The sequence below is a fragment of the Falco naumanni genome, chromosome 5 (assembly GCF_017639655.2).
Source record: "Falco naumanni isolate bFalNau1 chromosome 5, bFalNau1.pat, whole genome shotgun sequence".
NCBI lineage: Eukaryota > Metazoa > Chordata > Aves > Falconiformes > Falconidae > Falco > Falco naumanni.
In genome coordinates this window covers 11,884,352-11,902,720 of record NC_054058.1, presented here as the reverse complement: position 1 = coordinate 11,902,720, position 18,369 = coordinate 11,884,352, and the positions used below count along the sequence as shown (strand labels likewise).

Below are 18,369 nucleotides of genomic sequence, written 5' to 3'. Positions count from 1 at the left end.
TCCCCACCCACCCCACCCCCCAAAAAAAGCATAAAATAATACATAGTAATGTTTATGCTGTCCTTAGTATAACTCCATTTTATTAATTTTATTAAAAACATGAAAAAATAAGCTTAAGGGGGAATATGTATGCAAATAACTTCCATCCCTATCTAATTCAATCAGTCAAGTAAGAACCTCTTGTGGAAAAGCCATCAATTTTTATCCAAGAATGCCATTGATAACCAAATTAAAAAATGCTCACATTAGCACAGAAAATCAACATTTTGTACTGAAGTGTGCGTAACTGAAATATATAGCCTGGAATTTACAATATGTTCCAGTACAGTTATGGATAACTGCACAGGGGAAGCAGGAGAAGGGAAGGAGTTCGGTTGGAGTGATTAAAGTGCACACATAAAAAAGACGAGTATTTTCTCAGCTGCAGCTGTGTTTTAGGTGGAGAGCACACACAAGGCTCTCTTCTCTTTTTTTATTGGAATATTTAGGTGCTCGGGTAAAAGGAGGAAGTGGGATGGCTAAATGAATAGTGTGTGCTCACGAAGATTCAATCAAGGAATGACAGCTCAAAACAATGAAGCCTCAGAAGCAGGCATAAAGGTTTAACAGTCCAAATGTTTGCACACGTGTACTTATGTCCAAAATTTAATCTGATAACCTGTCTTCAAGGTTTTCCAGTCCTTAGGGTTGAAAATGTCAATTTAGTGACCTGTTTAGCTAAATAGTTACCCAAATGCTATGAAAACCTACTGATACTGAAAATACTTACTTCCTACCATCATGCTTACTCTTATAAAGATGACAGACATCATATGTGAAAATATAACATCCAATATATGGAAAATGCCAAACACTGCTAAGTGTCCTATAGCATCGTTAGCTTATTCAGACTTCTATCTCTTAGACGAAACCAGTGCACTTAATGTTTAAAAGTCTGAAGTCTTTTCTTCAAAAATTCTTTCCATGCATGCCTGATAAATATGCTGAATTTTCTGACTTCTTACCAGGAGCATCTTTATCTTTGAGATTATCAACATTTGCTATTTCCTGTACATAATGAAGTTGTGCGCTAATGAGGGAACCACATGGTGCTCCTGTCACATTACCTGTGACACCTACCATTCAAGTGAGTTGAGTGAGTTGGAGAGGAAGATTGAGGTTTTAATTCTGTTTATGCAAGCAACAATTTTTCTACAAAGAAAATGAACTACAGTCTCAATTATTTGTGAGCATGACTTTTTTCTAGACTTGCTTAATTCAGAAAGATACCGCTAAGGCAAACACAATCAAACAGTGAATCAAGAGGATTCAAGTTAGTGCCTGAAGTTCTTCATTTCTCTATAGATCACCATTACTCCACAGGAGCCTTCCAGTTCCCCAACAGCATGCCTTGAAGTCTGACCTGAAGGGACCACCTCTGGTAGGAGGGGAAGGGTTTAGCTTTGCTCCTGGTGTGGAATATATCCAATATGAATATCCACTTTGGAACTGTAAATAATCACATTGATGTTTCTTTACCTTTTTATTTTGGGAGGGTCTCAAAATATTGAGGAGAGGAATAGGAAAAATCCTGCATGTACCTCTCCACCTTCCTCTCACTCCCAAGTCAGAAATGTTTCTCTAGTCTCTTTGGCCACGTTCTGAAACCACTTTGCACAAAAAAACCTCTATAGAGCTAGAGTAAGAACCAAGTAAAATTTGACTAAGGGCATGATGAGTTGGCCCTTTATTAGTTCATCTCAGCCATACTTAGTGCACAATGATTTCTATTTTAGGTAGCTGAAAAGCACACAGCAATCGTCCAACACAACATGTTCTGTACTGCACAAGGGCAACCCACACAGTAATATAACCCACAAGAATAACTGTATTGCAATTCACAGTGAGAAGCTTGAAAGTTACATTTGATTCCAGAGAGACTATGGCAACTCAGCAAGATCATGTAGCAGATAAGCTTATAGAATATGTTGAAAGGCTTGTGGAATCACTTTTTTCTTAATATTTTTAAGATATGAAACAATATTCCATATCTATTTTAATGATGTTTTATATTCTAATAATATAATACTCCTGATCTATTTTTTCATCTTCCTACATACCAATAAGAAGCTCAGAAAGAAACAGGGATTCTCCCTCTTGTTTTATCTCTTACAGGTTTACAAGAAGTAAAAGAATAGAGCAAAAGCTTTTGAGTCATGTGTTTATTTTTATTCAGATGTATTCTAAACTAATATAGTCTGACTCTTCCATAGTGTTAAAGAAATGGTGTGTTTTTTTCTACTGAAGCAGTTTACCGGTCAGTGCCTTTAAAGGATCAGACATCTCATTAACACCTGCTGTTACACAGGCAACATACACTACACAAATATTACAAAATGCCACTAAACATTAAAGGGCCTACTCTATATGCTATAATCTGTAGGAAATTCATTATCATCTGTAAGAAATGATCTGGTGAGGCCAGCAGAAGAAGTACCTGTGAATTTCATGTACTAGGCTATCAACATATCACTTTATTAAACAGACCTAGAGAAGGCCATAAGTGCTAGTGTCACATGGCAAAGCACAGATTCAGAATTATAAATTGGCACAAATAAATAGTCAATCATTTTTACTTTCTGACACTGATTGCTTTGATGGGATGGAGAAAATGCCCTCAAACCTATTAGAATGCATACAGTTCACCATAAATCATAAGAAGACCAAATTAAGATTACATACCATGCAGCCTTTTTTCTACTCTGCTAACAGATTAAAGACGGCACAGCATTTTATGATATGACTACATAGATTAAGTGGGAGAAGGGACAAAAGTTGACACAAAAATAAAGGAATGGGAGAGCTCCTCCACTATAGACAAGAAAAGTGCATTCTCTTTTAAAAACATATTTGAAAATGGTGTCATTAATGCACTACTTCCAAAAATGAAAACCATCCTGAGGTTCAGTTCAGAAACAGAGCAGTTAAATACATACATGCCTTAGGTGGCTTAAGTCAACTATCACTAGCTGCTCTGAAGTTTGGGTACTTTGAGAAGTCTGTCCTACATATAGAACAGGAAGATGTATTCATGGCATTGATGCAGAAGAAATCATTATATAAAGCCAAAACCAAGCACTGACTTGAAGAAAGACACAGAACTGTGTGACTCATCTACAGCCTAGCACTCTTCGATCAGATCCTCCCTTCAAGCCCTGACTCCTAAATACAGCCAGAGCATGAGCTTCCATCCTGAAAAGCTTAAGCAGCAGCTGATTTGGGAGCTCCTAATCTTCCATCTCAGTTTCTTCTCCGGAATGTTAGTAAAAGCTATATGGTGAATGTAGTCACCACATGAGGACTGCTAGCAACCAAGCAATGTGAGAGGGCAGTGAGGGTCCGCAACAAGGGCAACAAGTGAGGACCCTGAAAAGAAAGTCTTTAAAAGCACTGTGTACCCTCTGTTACTGTAGCACTATGAACTACAAGTGTTAATGTATTTGGAAGATACATTGTTGCTTTTTTTCCAGCAAAGAAACACCTCAGAGGAAAATGGATGTGTAAAGTCTGTCTCCCAAAGGATGAGGTACCACAGGAGCCAAGGTCATCTAGAAAAAACACTGGAATCCAGGATCCAGCCCTGCTGAAACAGGGAAGGTGATCACAGCTGAAACACTAAGACTATTCACCTTGTTTGTGGCTCTGCTACAGAAAGCTTCTAGGACAGCACGTGCCGTTTAAAGTCTTATCTTATAAGCCTGAGAAAACTACAGCAGGAAACCACTCATCAGGACTGTAGTGACCCCTGGTGAAACAAAAAAAGACTCAGAAGTGCTTTACATATTTTAATAGATAATAGTTTTGTAAGAAAGTCTTCATTGTTTGCATTGAAAACAGACCAATATCAGAGATACAACACTGAAATAAATAAGCTTTGGTCCAATTCAGTACATCAACTCCTACACCGTTTTGCCATTACCACTTAGCCTGAAAATGTTGCAGTGATTCTGCATTCAGATATGTGCTCTGAACTGGAAAGCACATTAAGATAGACAGTACTTCCTATCCCTCCTTCATTTCCATTGCAATGACCACAACATTAAATACATCATGGCATACAAGTGGAAATTAAATTAACAAAGTTGAATCAGTATGATTTATAGCAAAATCATAATATTTTCTCGAAGTCAAGAAGACTCAGTATTCTTAAATTTTAAAAGTTAATATCAAAATATTACAAGAGTGAAAATTTTCCCTTTCACCTAGAACGCTGTCATACAAATTGAAGATTTATTGCATTCTGTTACTCAGTGTGTAAAAACATCATGTGTATGATAAAAATGTTTTGTTCTTGTTTTTAGAACAGCACAATTAGTTAAATTACTCCCACAAGCTAAGAACCCCTCTTTTTGCAAGATCATTTACAATAAAAGTAAAAATCTGTCTTTTGTAAACTACCATGGTGACCTCTCCTGGTAGAAAAATATATGACCTCTAACCATGAAAATAATCACATTAATCCTCAAAGGAGGAATTACACCTGGCCCACTTTAAAGTTTATTTTTTAATGCCGTATCCTTAAAGATTTAGATGCCACTTACAAATCAAAACTGACACAAAAACTACAAGATCATTAAGGAAACATTACATCCTCCTGCTGTATAGGCAAAAGCCTATACAAGAAGCTTTGGCAACTTTTTAAAATTAATTCTTCAATAGAACCATCTTAGAGTAAGATAAAATTATAACTATATATTAAGGAATTAACATTTGGGACAAAGTTGAAGGATAAAATGTTACCTTAAAGTGATACAATGAAGGAAACCTGAAAAGATAGACGAACATAAGCATATGAGCTATTTGCTGAAAACAGTAATTTTTTCCTTTTCTGGAATAAATTTTTAAAATAAAACCAATAATTTCCATAGGAACTTTAATAAAAAATTCTCCTAAACATTTTTGTTTTGTTTTGTTTTAGTCTCAGTCACTTAGCTACTGTGGGGGAAAGGATTCTCCTCCTTTACTTTGCTCTCATGAGGATCTAAATGTACTATTGCATTCAGCTCTGGGGCCCCCAACATAAGAAGGACAGGGACATGTTTGAGCAAGTCCAGAGAAGGACCATAAAGATGATCAGAGGGCTGGAGCACCTCTCATACGAAGGCAGGTGGAGAGAGTTCGTGTTGTTCAGCCTAGAGAAGAAAAGGCTCTGGGAAGACCTTGCAGCAGCATTCGAGTACCTAAAGAGGGCCTACAAGAAAGCTGGAGAGGGACTTTTAACAAGGGCATGTAGCAATAGGACAAGGGAGAATGCCTTTAAATTGAAAGAGGATAGATTTAGATTAGTTATTAGAAGGAAATTCTTTGTTGTGAGCATGGCGAGACACTGGAACAGGTTGCCCAGAGAAGTTATGGATGCCCTGTGTCTGGAAGTATCAAAGGCCAGGCTGGATGGGGCTTTGAGCAACCTGATTGAGTGGACGGTGTCCCTGCCCATGACAGGGGGGTTGGAACTAGATGATCTTTAAGGTCCCTTCCAACCCAAACCATTCTATAATTCTATGAATCTAAAAACTTCAAGATTTGCCTGTGGTCAAGCAAAAAGTCTGTGCTAATACATCAGCAACTCTTTGAGAACAGTTCAAGATATTCCTTGCTTTAAACAACACCCAATAATACTACCTAGTGAAAATATATTAATTTGTTACATAGTATACACACACCTGAAATAAATCTTTATACATCAGGAAGCAGACATCCACATAAGTTTGATGACCTGCCACAGAAGAAAGTGGCTGAAGAAGAAGCGTAACTTCAATAAATAACCACAATAAATAAGATTTTAGAGGACAATTCTTAGAACAAGGAGTATGAAAGGGAGACTTACATACAAGTTACAAATGTTAAAAGTAAAAAATAACAGTTAAGCAAACAGAATTTTTGTCATGAAACACATAATAAGCAATCAACACTGATTTGATTGATCTGTTAAACTCACAAGAAAAAATTCAACAAGTGAAAGCAAAAGCAAGTAAAATGGTCAGAACGCTGGGTAATATGGTCAATGGAAATTGAGTTGACCCGTGACAAGAATCCATGGTAATGATAAAAGTGCATATATTTATTTTAAGAACAAGTAGATTAAAACCAACTCTAGTATTTAAAGGCTAACTTTTTCTTCTTTTAGTTATTTGTCACCAGACCATCTGTAAATATATCGGTGAAGGACTGAAGGATGAAACCACTTCAAACAGGTAGGTTTTTCAATTAAAAAGAAATAATACTATGCCTGTTATCTTAATTTCTCAGAATATGCATTTTGAAAGAATTTTACATTAAAAAATGAATTAAAAGATACAGATAAGGATGATGGAACAAAGCAACAGCTGTCAGGTTTTGCCTTCTTCAAGGTGAACACTGTTCAGAAGCGAGGTTCCTGCCAGAAAAATGCATGTGGATGCAGCTCGGCGGGTTGGGTAAAATCACAAACTCATTCTGCACTCAGTCACACATTATTTAAGGAGCACTTATGAAAACTATTGGGAAGGTAGCAAGTAAACACAAGTAATAATTAGAAGTCAATTTTATCAAAGACAGAAAGTGAACAGTATTGACTCAAGATTAAGTATTGACTGTAAAGAAATAATCACTGTTCTTGACTTTTATTTGGAAGAAGCTATTAAAAAGGCAAGTGAATCCTGACAAAAATCTTCATGAGTACCAACAGTAATGAAGCAGGTTAGGGAGGACAACATGACACCTATTTAAGAGTTTTTTTCTTCCCTGTTTTTACCAAGAGTATTAATCCATTTTTTTAAAGGAATTTTAAACCAGTAAACCAGTTCCAAAATTCTGATGATCACATGCGTGTTGGGAACTGGCTTTACCATGTGGTCCACAAAAAGGCAAGAAAGCCACATTTGCTCCCCTACCCTCAAATTCTACTATTAGAACAAAATACACCCCCTAGTTACTCACCTTGTGCTACTTAGGCATGGCATGATAATTTGTGAGCTGTATCTCAAGTTCATAAACACTATCTTGGGCAGGATAATTTCAGAAACTTAGTTTTAGTATACAATAGAATAAGTCCTCTCAACAGTCCCAGTTACGGACCTGCCCACAGTCATCCCTCACACTGCTCTTTCAGCTCAGTACTCTGCTCGGTTTTGCAAATTTGTTCTGGTGATCAAAATGGAGGATTTTGTAAGAGAGTAACAGCTTGAATATTTAGGGCATGAGATACTGGAAAAAATGCACAGGGACATCAGATAGGGGACTTAAAAGACACATGACAGAATTCCTTCAGTAGTCAGGTATTATGAACTTAGTGCACTAGATCATGGTCTGACAACAGGCTACTAAATGTGACATCACGGTGGACGTTTGTCACAGACCACATGATCAAGATAAGAAGGCAAAATCTTCTTTAAAGAACTCAAGAAAGTTTCTACATCATGCCCTGGTTCTTATAGAGGACTTTAATTCAGCTAGCACCTATTCAAAGAGCAACACAGTGAGATGCAAGCAATTGGACAGATCTCTGAAGTGTTTCAGAAGTAACATTTAGATACAGGTATTAAGTGGGCATCTGGGAATGAAACAGCTGGATCTGCTGTTCAGATACACAAGGAAAAATTAGTTTGGGATATAATAATCAATGACAATGCCTTGGATGTAGCATCCAAGAAATAATGTGATTCAAGACCCTGAAGTACAGACCCTACCTTTCAGGAAAACAAACTTCCAAATATTCAGGGAACTGAAAGGTGGGATCCCATGGGAGACAGGTCTGAAGTGTTAACAAGCTCACCATAGCCAGTAGATCTTTAAAGACAAGCTCCTATAAATGCAAGGAAGTGATGAAAGTTATCAGGATAACAAGGGAAGTGATTACCCCCCTTTACTATGCACGTATGAAATTGCACCTAGAATACTGCACCTGTTTTTTCCACCACTACAAGAAGCAAGTTCTGCATAGGGCCATCAAGGTGGTCAGGGTGTTGGGCAACATGTCCCATGAGGAGAGGTAGAGGAAAATGGACTTGTTCAGCCTGGAGAAATGAATGCATGGAGGACCTCTGAGATGCCTCTCAATACATCCAAGGAGTTAATTGAGAAGATGGAGCCAGGTTCTTAACAGCAGTACATGGCAGGAAGATGAAAGAAAACAGAAGAATGACAGAAGGACGAAAGACAACAAACCAAAATTGAAACAAGGAAGGTTCATACTGGATATAAGGAAAATTATCTTCACCATGAGGGATAGTCAGGCATTGGAACAGGCTTCCCTGAAAGGCTACACAGTCTCCATCCTGGCAGGTTTTCAAGACTCGATGGAATAACGTCCTGAGCAACCTGGTCTGATCTCATCACTGATCCTGTTTTAATCAGGAGGTTGGACTGGAGACCCGAATTATTCTGTGACTGTATGAAAAGAAAAAACTACCAAGGCACATGGTTCCAGAGTTCTGTGAGATCTAGCATTTGCATACTATGCAGTATGACAAGTGGAGATGCTATTACCTCCCATTATGCAATCTGTAACTAGAATGGGCACAATCATTTTGGAAAAACCTGTTTGCCCTTCCTGGCTGGCAAATTCCATCTGCAGAGCTGAACAGAGGGGCAGACAGTGCAAGCTTAGAAAGCAGATAGCAGTGTAGTGTCACCGTAAGTGTTGCAAACACTTTATTCACAACTGTGGCCCATTCCATTGTGCTTGTTTCCCCAGACATTATACAAGAACTTTCTCATGCAGTAGATCCTAAATAATGATGAATAGACAACGGAAAAAGCTCCTAAGAGTACAGATCCAGGACCAAGGAAAGCAGGGGAAATTAAAAATTCCTTTTCATACCACACTTCATGTAGCTATCTGAATAAAAGCCAACTGCAGACTGTGGATTGTGAAATAACATGTACATCGTTGTTCTACCTAGAAGTCTGGTGATCTTGTGATTTGAAACTCCAAGCTTCTCTCTGCAAGTATAAAAAATTTAGGAGGAATTATGTTCTTCACCATCTACTCTGTTGGTGTTTATCAGCATGATTCATTGTGCCAGTGCCACTGTCACTTTCCTCATTTGCTGGCTTGCTAAATAATCAGAGGAGAAAAAAAACCCAACCAGGAATTAATGAAGATCACAAAATGTATGTATATGGAAAAATTAAATTAGATTATCTCAGACAGAGCTGGCAAAACCACTCTCAAGAGTGGTAGTGAATACACAAAATAATTGGTAGCATGAGAATAAAAACCTCCTTCAAATGACTGCATTTTCAAGTTCTAGACAAGTAACTTCACCAGTTCTACTGCCATGGAAGTAAACTGATTTTACCACAGTGATGATCAGATGGAGATATTTACATGTTGTGTTTTCTTCACAAATGCAGAGAACAGTAGTTTCCTTGAAGTCCAAGCAAGGACGTCAAACAGAGCAATTTCTGGCCTTTCGTGAGGCATAGAATCAGCCTATATCAGAAGCTGTGACTATGCAATGCCTCCAATAGTCTCAGAGATGACAGGTTTGCATTAACATTCAAATGCAGTGTCAAAGAGCGATACATTTTTCCTCCAGAATTCACTTAAATTTACACAGACTTGAAAACATGGCGGGGGGGGGGGGGGGGTGGGGGGGGGGGGGGGTGGGGGGAGGGGTGAGCAGGGAGAGAGTGTAAGGGTTTGGGGCTTTTTTTACAATAAGTTCCAGCAACTGCTTGTTCAGTCTCCTTTTTCCCTTCAAACTACAAACACTGCTTTGGAGGGCCTTCTTGTTATGATATCCTCTCCTTGGTATACTCACATAGCTTGTCTAAATGATGACAGGCTTCACACTTGACAAGAAATTATCTTATGCCACCCAGATGTATTAAGAATATTAAAAAAATAAGTCTTTAAAATACAAGACTTTAGTGGTTTAGGACACATCTACAGTTACATCTGTTACTAATGTGCCATATTGACGCCAGTGACCCAAAATTGTATTTGGCACATCATATAACCCTCTCTAAAAAAATATAAAAACATTTAAATGTCTGCAAGTAGCAAATGCTGTCCTTGTAAGCCCTTGCCAACTTTCAACATCACAATTTTGAAGTTCATCCTTCCCAACTGTTAATCTACCTCAATGTAATGAAAAGCAGTTTTTCCAAAAGTGAGAAAATCCCACTAGCATCATGTACTAGTACTTATTTGCTATTGACACACTAACAGGGATATACAAAGAATTACAGGTTCCTTCAATCAGGAAAGAAAAAAATCAATTTCATTTTGAACTTGATCAAATGGATGCTTTGGTCCAATTTTGTTTCTTATGATACTGTCAGTCTGCACTGTTCTCAAACACTCTCAAGAGAGCAGAGTGGCATGGAAGGCAGAATGCATAGGCATGTGTTTTCATATTTTCATGAGAGAAGCTCTTTCTGGTTATATAAACAGTCAACTATGGTATGAAGTAGATCAGAGTAATAACCTACTACCAAGTAAAGAGAGCGATGATCTCCAGGCCTCTGCAGGGTTAGCATTCTCCTGGGTAAAATGAGACATGCAGTTCGAAATTCCTTCAGGTAAAGTTGGGAAAAAGTGCTCCGAGAGGAGTCTAACCATTTAGCTACTAGAAACAAGAACCCTTACAACTCTATGAAAAAATAAACTAAGTTAACTAGCTCTGAACAATTTTTCAAGTGTTGTAATTGAAGTGAATTTATTTCAGAGCAAACTCTAAGACTCACAGGTTCAAGGTAAATGCTTCCTAAGCAAGTGAATCTACAGTAGCCAGCAGAACAGCTAACCTCTGTGCTGGCTGTTTCTAGGAAGGAAACTAAGGAAACAACAGGGAGGAAAATAAACTCAAGAGACGTGTCCTCCAGGGTAAGGTTGTAACACAGTGTGGCCAAGAAATTGTTCTAGTGCTGCCACTGACTATGCATGATTCATTTATTAGATGAAAACATCACTTAAAAATAGCTAGCAATGCTATGTGGGCACTTTGTGAACCACACATCTGTCTTCATCTGGTTAGGTTTTGTCCAATTATTTGTGTCTGCCCATGCATATACTGCCTACATAAAAACAATCAGCTAAGCGTTGAATCCTTGCCAATATTACTGTTTTGAGCGGTGGTTACCCAGACCTATAATCACTCTACATCTCTCAGTTAGTATGAGAGGACTACATATGACTGGCAGAACACTGCACTTTGTTTGACACCAAATATGGCTTAAAGGCCAAGCAACACTAGTTACAGGATTAACATTAATCCAAATCCCAAAATAATTCACGGATCCTAATGATGACTTAGTCAATTGCACACAAAAGCTGCATATACTTAATGTAGTCTAAGCTACAGGAAAACAAACAAGTAACCAATTTTTATTTTCAAACCAGATAGAAAACCAAAATCCATCACATTAGAAGTCACCACTTAGAAAAAAGAAGTTACAATAAGAATACTGAGATTGTCCCACACTGAGATCAGAGGATTTGAATGACTAAAATACAGATTTTGTGAGCACCTCTTTGAAAGTTATTTACTCCATTTTTATCAAGGATGTTTAGGCTCCATTCTTAACTTTCTACAGGTGCAAAGGGGCAGGGGGGAACAAAGGAGGAGCATTATGCAGAGTCCTCATGCAAATTATTTGTACTTTTATTTCCCACCTACTTCAAATTAACACTTAAAAATATTGTATACGTATTGCAAGTTTATAGATGGTTGCTGGATGTGATGTCACGTTTTTAAGAGACTTAATAGCTCAGGACTGGTAATACATTCAGGTACATTTTATCTGCAAATTAGTCACTCAGTCCAGCAACAACAATTTTACCTGGCCACTGTGAAAATAATAAGCATCCTCTGTAAATCTCCAAGTAAACAATTTCTTCTATCACAACACCTGTTATTACTTAAGATCCTAATAGCAAGAAAAGGACATTAGATAAGCAACACAATCTCTATGCTTTTGCAAAACACCAAGTACAAAACTTAATGTATGCTCAAGAACCTGACACCTTAGTGGATTTCTAACAGCTACAACAGTTAACAAGCACCAACTTCAAAGCCAAATCACTGATGTATAGAAGTGTGCTAGCTCTTCCTTCCTGTTCTATATACTGGCAAAGTAGTCTGACACTTACCATCAAGATGTACATACTTCTGAAAAGCATGGTTCTTGGTCATTTTTTTACCATAACACTTTGAAGAGATGTTGTAAAAATACATTCCTGCCTATAGAATACCCTGTTCCACACTGAACACCCATTGTCTACTATAAGAGCTACAGGTTAGTTTCATACCCTATGAAAAGCAAGTATTTAAGAACTGTTAATCTATCAAGTACCCTCTTAGTTTAAAGATATAGAAATCATCCACATCAAACTATGACCTTCCTTTAATGAAAGCAGGTACTATTTAAAATGTCCTGGTAGCATCTTTTGCATGAGTAATTTTAACAGTTATTTGCCTTGTTTACCTAAAGCAATTTAAATTTAGTCAAACTGATTAGAGTCTTTCGCCAAAAAGTTTACTTACCATCCAGAAAAGGGTTCCACTGGCAAATTCAGAATAATGCTCTATAGTAGATAATACACTGAATATTAAACAAATCAGCACCAAGAGAAATCTGTAAAAAGAAAAGAGTGCTTAGTGACTCATCCAGTCGAATTGGAAATCTAGACCTAGTTTTAGCTCTCTCATTCACATAACTTTTTCATCACAAGTACTTTGTGTTTAATCAATTAATTCTTCCTAGTCAAGTGAATGTCATCATTTTTCATTCAATAACTTTCAAGAAACATGGAATAAAAATGACAGGAAGGATGAATTATGTCACATTATCCAGTATAATTTCCCAAAGAAACTTGTCATAGTGAACGTTTCATTTTTCACTGATTGCTATATAACTTACATGCTGCAGTAGAAAGGTGTTACAATTGATAATGCATTAATTAAAGTAGAATTAGACATATGAGTGGAGTGAGGAACAGTAACTTCAATGAAAAATGTTCCATTAAATGCATTCCATAAATTCAAAACATACATAAATACAGAAGAAATAGCTACTACCACAGTATTTCTAGTATCACCATTCAGACCAAGAAAAAAACAACTCAGAAGTCTCAAAATATATACTCCTGCCTCAAAAAAAAGCAATTAATAAAAGTGGAATTGAAAAGTTATGAGAATTGGAAAACAAATGTGCAATTGGATCCTAGTTGATTAAACGCTTAAATGCTGGCAGAATACCCATTACTTTGATGTGTACAGTGTCTCAGCCATCTTTCCAGCATTGGTAACATTAAATATTTAAACAACTGGTGAAAATAAGTGATATATGACTAACTCTGATGAAGATACCAGGAAGACAAGACTCCTGATATGTTTGCACTATAGTTGTCACCATCTTTTAAGGTCACGTGTAAACAAGAGAAAAGTAAGAAAACTGAAAATTCTTCCACTAACAGCCAGAAACATTCCCTCTTGTGTACCAGCTCTTCCAGCTGTCATTTCCTCTGATTCCATGCCAAGAGGCTGTATCTAAACTCCTAATCTCCCAAACCAGCAATTAAAACCTCTTACAGTCCTGCATGTGATGAGATATTTTTCCAATGAGAAACCCATCTGAAGAAGATAAACACTACTGACGAGGCTAGTTGGAGAACTTGAAAACAAACGACAGACTAAAAAACAGCTCTGGTGGCTATACTATTAAAATTGTGAGACTTCAGCAAACAGAAATAAATATATGAACTATATTTAGTATACTTTTGGTAGCTTTTACCAAAAACATAGGAGGAATAGCTTAACAGGAAGGGGAAAGATTCATGTTCAACCTAGAGACCAGTGACAAGATGAGCTCCTTAGGAGTCTCTCCAGGGACTTGCCCTGGTAATTTTTATCAGTGTTCCAGAAGAGGACATGAAATGCACCTGACCGAGTCCCACACATGACACCAAACCAGGGGTTCAGTCATTAAACCTGAGGGCAGAGACACTGGTTAGCGGTGCCTGGACAGGCTAAGGAACAAGCCTAAAGGATTCCCATAAAACACAACATGAACAAATGTCAAGTTCTGCACACAGTATGGGGCAGGCCCAAATATACATCAGATGAAGATTGGCCATATCTTGGGCTGCATCCTCTGTAACCCTACCAGCATGTGAAGGGCAGTGATGGTTCCATTTTGCCAGACATACCTGGGGTGGTGCACACAGACAGGGCCCAGAGTACAGCAGAGAAGTGACAGACCGAAGGGAGCTTGGCAGAGGGCAAGAGCAGCATGAGGACAACCCTGACCCAGCATGAGGAGCGATGGGTGCCACCACTCTAATGGCAGGGGAAGCCCTGACTCTACTGCCCACCATGTATCCCACTTGCCCCAAAGTCCTGTGCATCTTCCAGTCACCTCATCTGTTTGCTTCACCTCTTTCTGCCCCTGGGGGTTGCCATTTTGTAAAACATTGTACACCACTTGTTCACAGCCTGCTCTGTGACTGGCTGATAGGACCAGCTGCCTCTTCCTGTCTACACCAGAAAGGTGTCAGAGTGTGACGCTCCTGCCTATGACATACCTGGAGACTCACATTTTTTTTATGTGATACCCCACATGTTTTCATACTTCTCTATGACTGGTTGGTTGCCATTTTCCTGAAAACATCCTACCCACATGATCTCAGACCACTCTTTGGCTGCTCATTTCCTGTGGACTATGAAGTGTTCATATAAATATATATGTGTACATTTTTGTATATACATAGTTTCTCTATATAGAAGTAGATATACATAATATATAGACTACATATAGACTATAGAATTGGGGTGGGCTGACCTTGGCTGGCTGCCAGATGCCCACCCAGCTGCTCTCTCACTCCCTTTCCTCAACAGAAGTGGAGAAAATAAGATTAAAAGGCTCATGAGGCAAGACAAAGACAAGGAGATTAACTTAAACTATTGGCAGTTAAAATAGATGTGGACAGTTAAAACAGATGTGGACAGTGAGAAACAAAGAAAATGAAAACTTTTCTGCCCCCAATTTCCTTTCCCAGGCTCAGCTCCTCTTCTTCATTCCTAGCTCCTATGCCTCCTTCCCTCACACACACCCTGAGTGACATGGGGGAGTGGGGAACGGGGGTTTGCTGTCTGTTCGTAACACTCTGTCTCTGCCCCTCCTTCCTCCTCTTCCTCACACTGTTCCTCTGTTCCACCATGGGCCCTTCCACAGGCTGCAGTCCTTCAGGACAAGCCGGCTCCAGCGCTGGCTCTGCAGGGGTCACAGGGCAACCTCTGCTCGGGTGCCTGGAGCCCCTCCCGCCCCTCCTGCTCTCACCCTGGTGTCTGCAGGGCTCTTCCCCACGCTTTTTTTCCTCACTTTTCTCTGCCTATGTGTATTTCTGCCCTTCCTTAAGTGTGTTCCCCAGGACACAGCTCCACCTTGGCTGCCGGGCCCAGCCGTGCCCTGCGGCAGTCGGCTGGAGCCGGTTGGAACCGGCTGTGTCCAGCACGGGGCGGCCACAGCCTCTCCTCACAGAGCCGGCCCTGCAGCCCCCGCTGCCGGCGCCTGGGCACCAAAGCCCAGTACAAGAATACATAATATAGAATATAGCATACAGAAAGTAAGTGTAAATACACGTATATAGATATAAAATAGATATAAAAATAGATATAGATATAAAATAGCTCATCTAAGACAATTCACCCCAATGCAAGCTGATGGTTTTCAATGGGCTGGAGGGGTAGCCACTGCCATAACGTGCCATCATGGCTGAGCCCCCCCCCCTCAAGAAAAGGGAGCAACGTATGACCCTGCAAGGCCATCACCTCTCCTCCCCACCAGCCTGGGCTCAGCTCCCTCAGGAAGCCCATTGTGGCTCAGCCAATATCTACCTGCAAGGCTGAGCATACCGTGCAGAAGAGGCAAAAGCCCTCTGATGGCTCTTGTCCACTGCCAGAACTGGGACAGTGATGTCACCTGCATGACAGCTATTGCTCCTACTCCTCTTGCATCCCTTTAGGGGTCATTCAGGAAAGACAATGCACCTAGCACAGGTCTTGGACAGTCATGGGAAACCACGATCATCTCACCTGACTTTCTTTCTGCACCACCTCTAGCTAATTTCACCCATTTATTTCCAATACAATGACAATTCAATTTCTATAGCATCCTCCCCCTGCATAGGTTTCTGACACCTAATTGCACTTTAAAAAGTTCTCTATGAGTTATTTATAGTTACAGTATAATTACTGTGTAGTTACTGAAGAGTTGGTCAAAGTACAAGTACTTTATAGTTACTGTTTTCTGTAAAGCAGAAAACCAAATCTGCACAGGAAAATTCTGTGATGCTCATCTCAGGAATTTGTGTGATTGGATCCTGTTGGGCTATTTTTAACTATTTCTGTCATCTACAGGTGTGAAAGTTATTTATTTGAACTCTTAGTCCTCCATCAAACCTTGCTTAAGCGATGGGTAGCGAGTGGTACATCTCCAATATGCTGAAACAGTAACACTGTGGGCTTTTTGTAAATCAGTACTGTCAAACAAAAGGGGAAAAGATCATCTGGATAGTTCTATTTAATTATTTTTTTTCGTGATGGGCTTGCAAAGGTAATGGTTCCTCTCTGTCTATTCTGAGCTGTGAGCTCTGCTGGGATAAGAATGGCTATCCACCGATATGTATTCTGGTTCAGGCATTACTGTAAAGTAAATTTTTCAGATGCTTCCAAGTTAGGTGTGGTAGCATAATATTGTAAGATGATAACTAAAAGGAAAATAGCACTAGTAATTATCATACAAGTTTAGGGTTTCTACAGAAGTAGAGGACTAGCCAGCCTAAATTACTTGATTGGTAAAACTTAGGGATTCAGAAAATCAGACATGCAATTCCACTATGCATGCTACAGGAAACAGGAAGCAATAATAAATACCATTCTTTCCAGCTTTGTAATTCATAACTCACAGGGAATTCGACAGAATGTTGATGTTTATTATAATGCCTGAAGGTAATTCTCTACAGTATTTTTTTGTTTTCATCACCTTAATAAACATTTTAAATTGTTTCCATATCTTTAGCTAGCTGATTTATTTCAGTACAAATCAAAACTTACGATTTAAAACACTACTCCTATCTAACACAAAAGAGAAAATGGGCTTCCTTTTTTCTTTTAAAAAATATAATGGGAATATAATAGAAAAGGAACTGTATAAATTTTGTGAAGTCCATATGAAGAATGACTTTACCATGCCATATAATAGAAGAATGTTTAAGAAAACCAATGTCATAAAATGCATTATCTGTGAGCTCTTCTTGCAGGTAGCTTTTATTTCCAGTGCTCAGTTGCTACTACAAATCACAATAAATATGTGGTCAATTCGCAGTCCAACTTGTCTGGAGCTGCCAGTGAGCCTTTTTATCAGCACCCTGCTCTGTCCGCTCTACTTGGATGCTGTGGTTTAAAGCAGCAGCCCTGTTGGTGAAAGCACTGTCCCTGCTTATGGTGGGGTCAGCCCCTGCTCCTGCTTTGCTCCATCTCATGGAGTAGCCCTGACCTTGTTGCATTCTGAAAAACCCATAGAAAAGAGCAGCAGAAAGAGATTTGTTAGGCAGAGTCACAGGAAAAAAATGGTCATATACTACCTCAACCTCTCACAATGCCCATCATCTTTATGGAAGAATTTTGATGGATTGAGTGTAACCTGTGCTGAATATACAGAAAGTTGAGATCAGACATAGGGGGGATGGGGGTTTGATGTGGTCTGATTGTTTGTGGCAGTCTCTTTTTTCAATAACCATATCGGGGGTCAGAAGTTTGTGCTGTTTGGCAACAAACCCCTCCGAATTCCCTGGCTTCAAGACTGTTCTGCAAGTGACTCTGGCCTCCCAGCCAGATTGCTAGGGTCTTGTCCTGGGAGGTGGAAGATGTGGGTATGAATCTCAGTCTCAGAAGGGTATTAAGCCCAAGCACATGCTTTAGCTCCGAAGCAGAAGGAGCTCATCATTAGCACCAAGTAGAAAGACTTGGCCAGACATAGGGGAATGATTTTAGGCACCTTGTTGTAAGGAGACAGCTTCAGATTGCAAAATATGTTCTTACCCAGGCACAGAGTTCAGAGCTGTTGGTTCTATCCCAAGGGTCTAACTAACATTTTGATCTGTTGGTAGAATTAATAAATAAACATTACCCTGCATTGATTTTCAAAGGGGAATTTGAAACAGTTCAGTATTTTTTCTGAAATCTGCTCAAAGGAGACTAAGACATCTAAAAAGGCAAGATTTTGGAGGTTCCTAACTAATCCCTCAAAGGGCAACAATCTTCGGGATGCCTCCAGTAAGCCTCTCCTGATGCCTAGCTACTATCTGGTTGTCTTGAACTCTGTTCCTGAGCATGCCCTGCA

General features: G+C 39.1%; 1 protein-coding gene across 1 annotated transcript in view; it reads right to left on the bottom strand.

The window, feature by feature from the left end:
* The window catches only part of LOC121089667 (potassium voltage-gated channel subfamily KQT member 1-like), a 511,237-nt gene that overhangs the window by 472,287 nt on the left and 20,581 nt on the right, over positions 1-18,369 (bottom strand). The window contains exon 2 of the mRNA XM_040597076.1: positions 12,513-12,603. Coding sequence (XP_040453010.1) covers positions 12,513-12,603 — 91 coding nt within the window. The remainder of the gene's footprint in view (positions 1-12,512; positions 12,604-18,369) is intronic.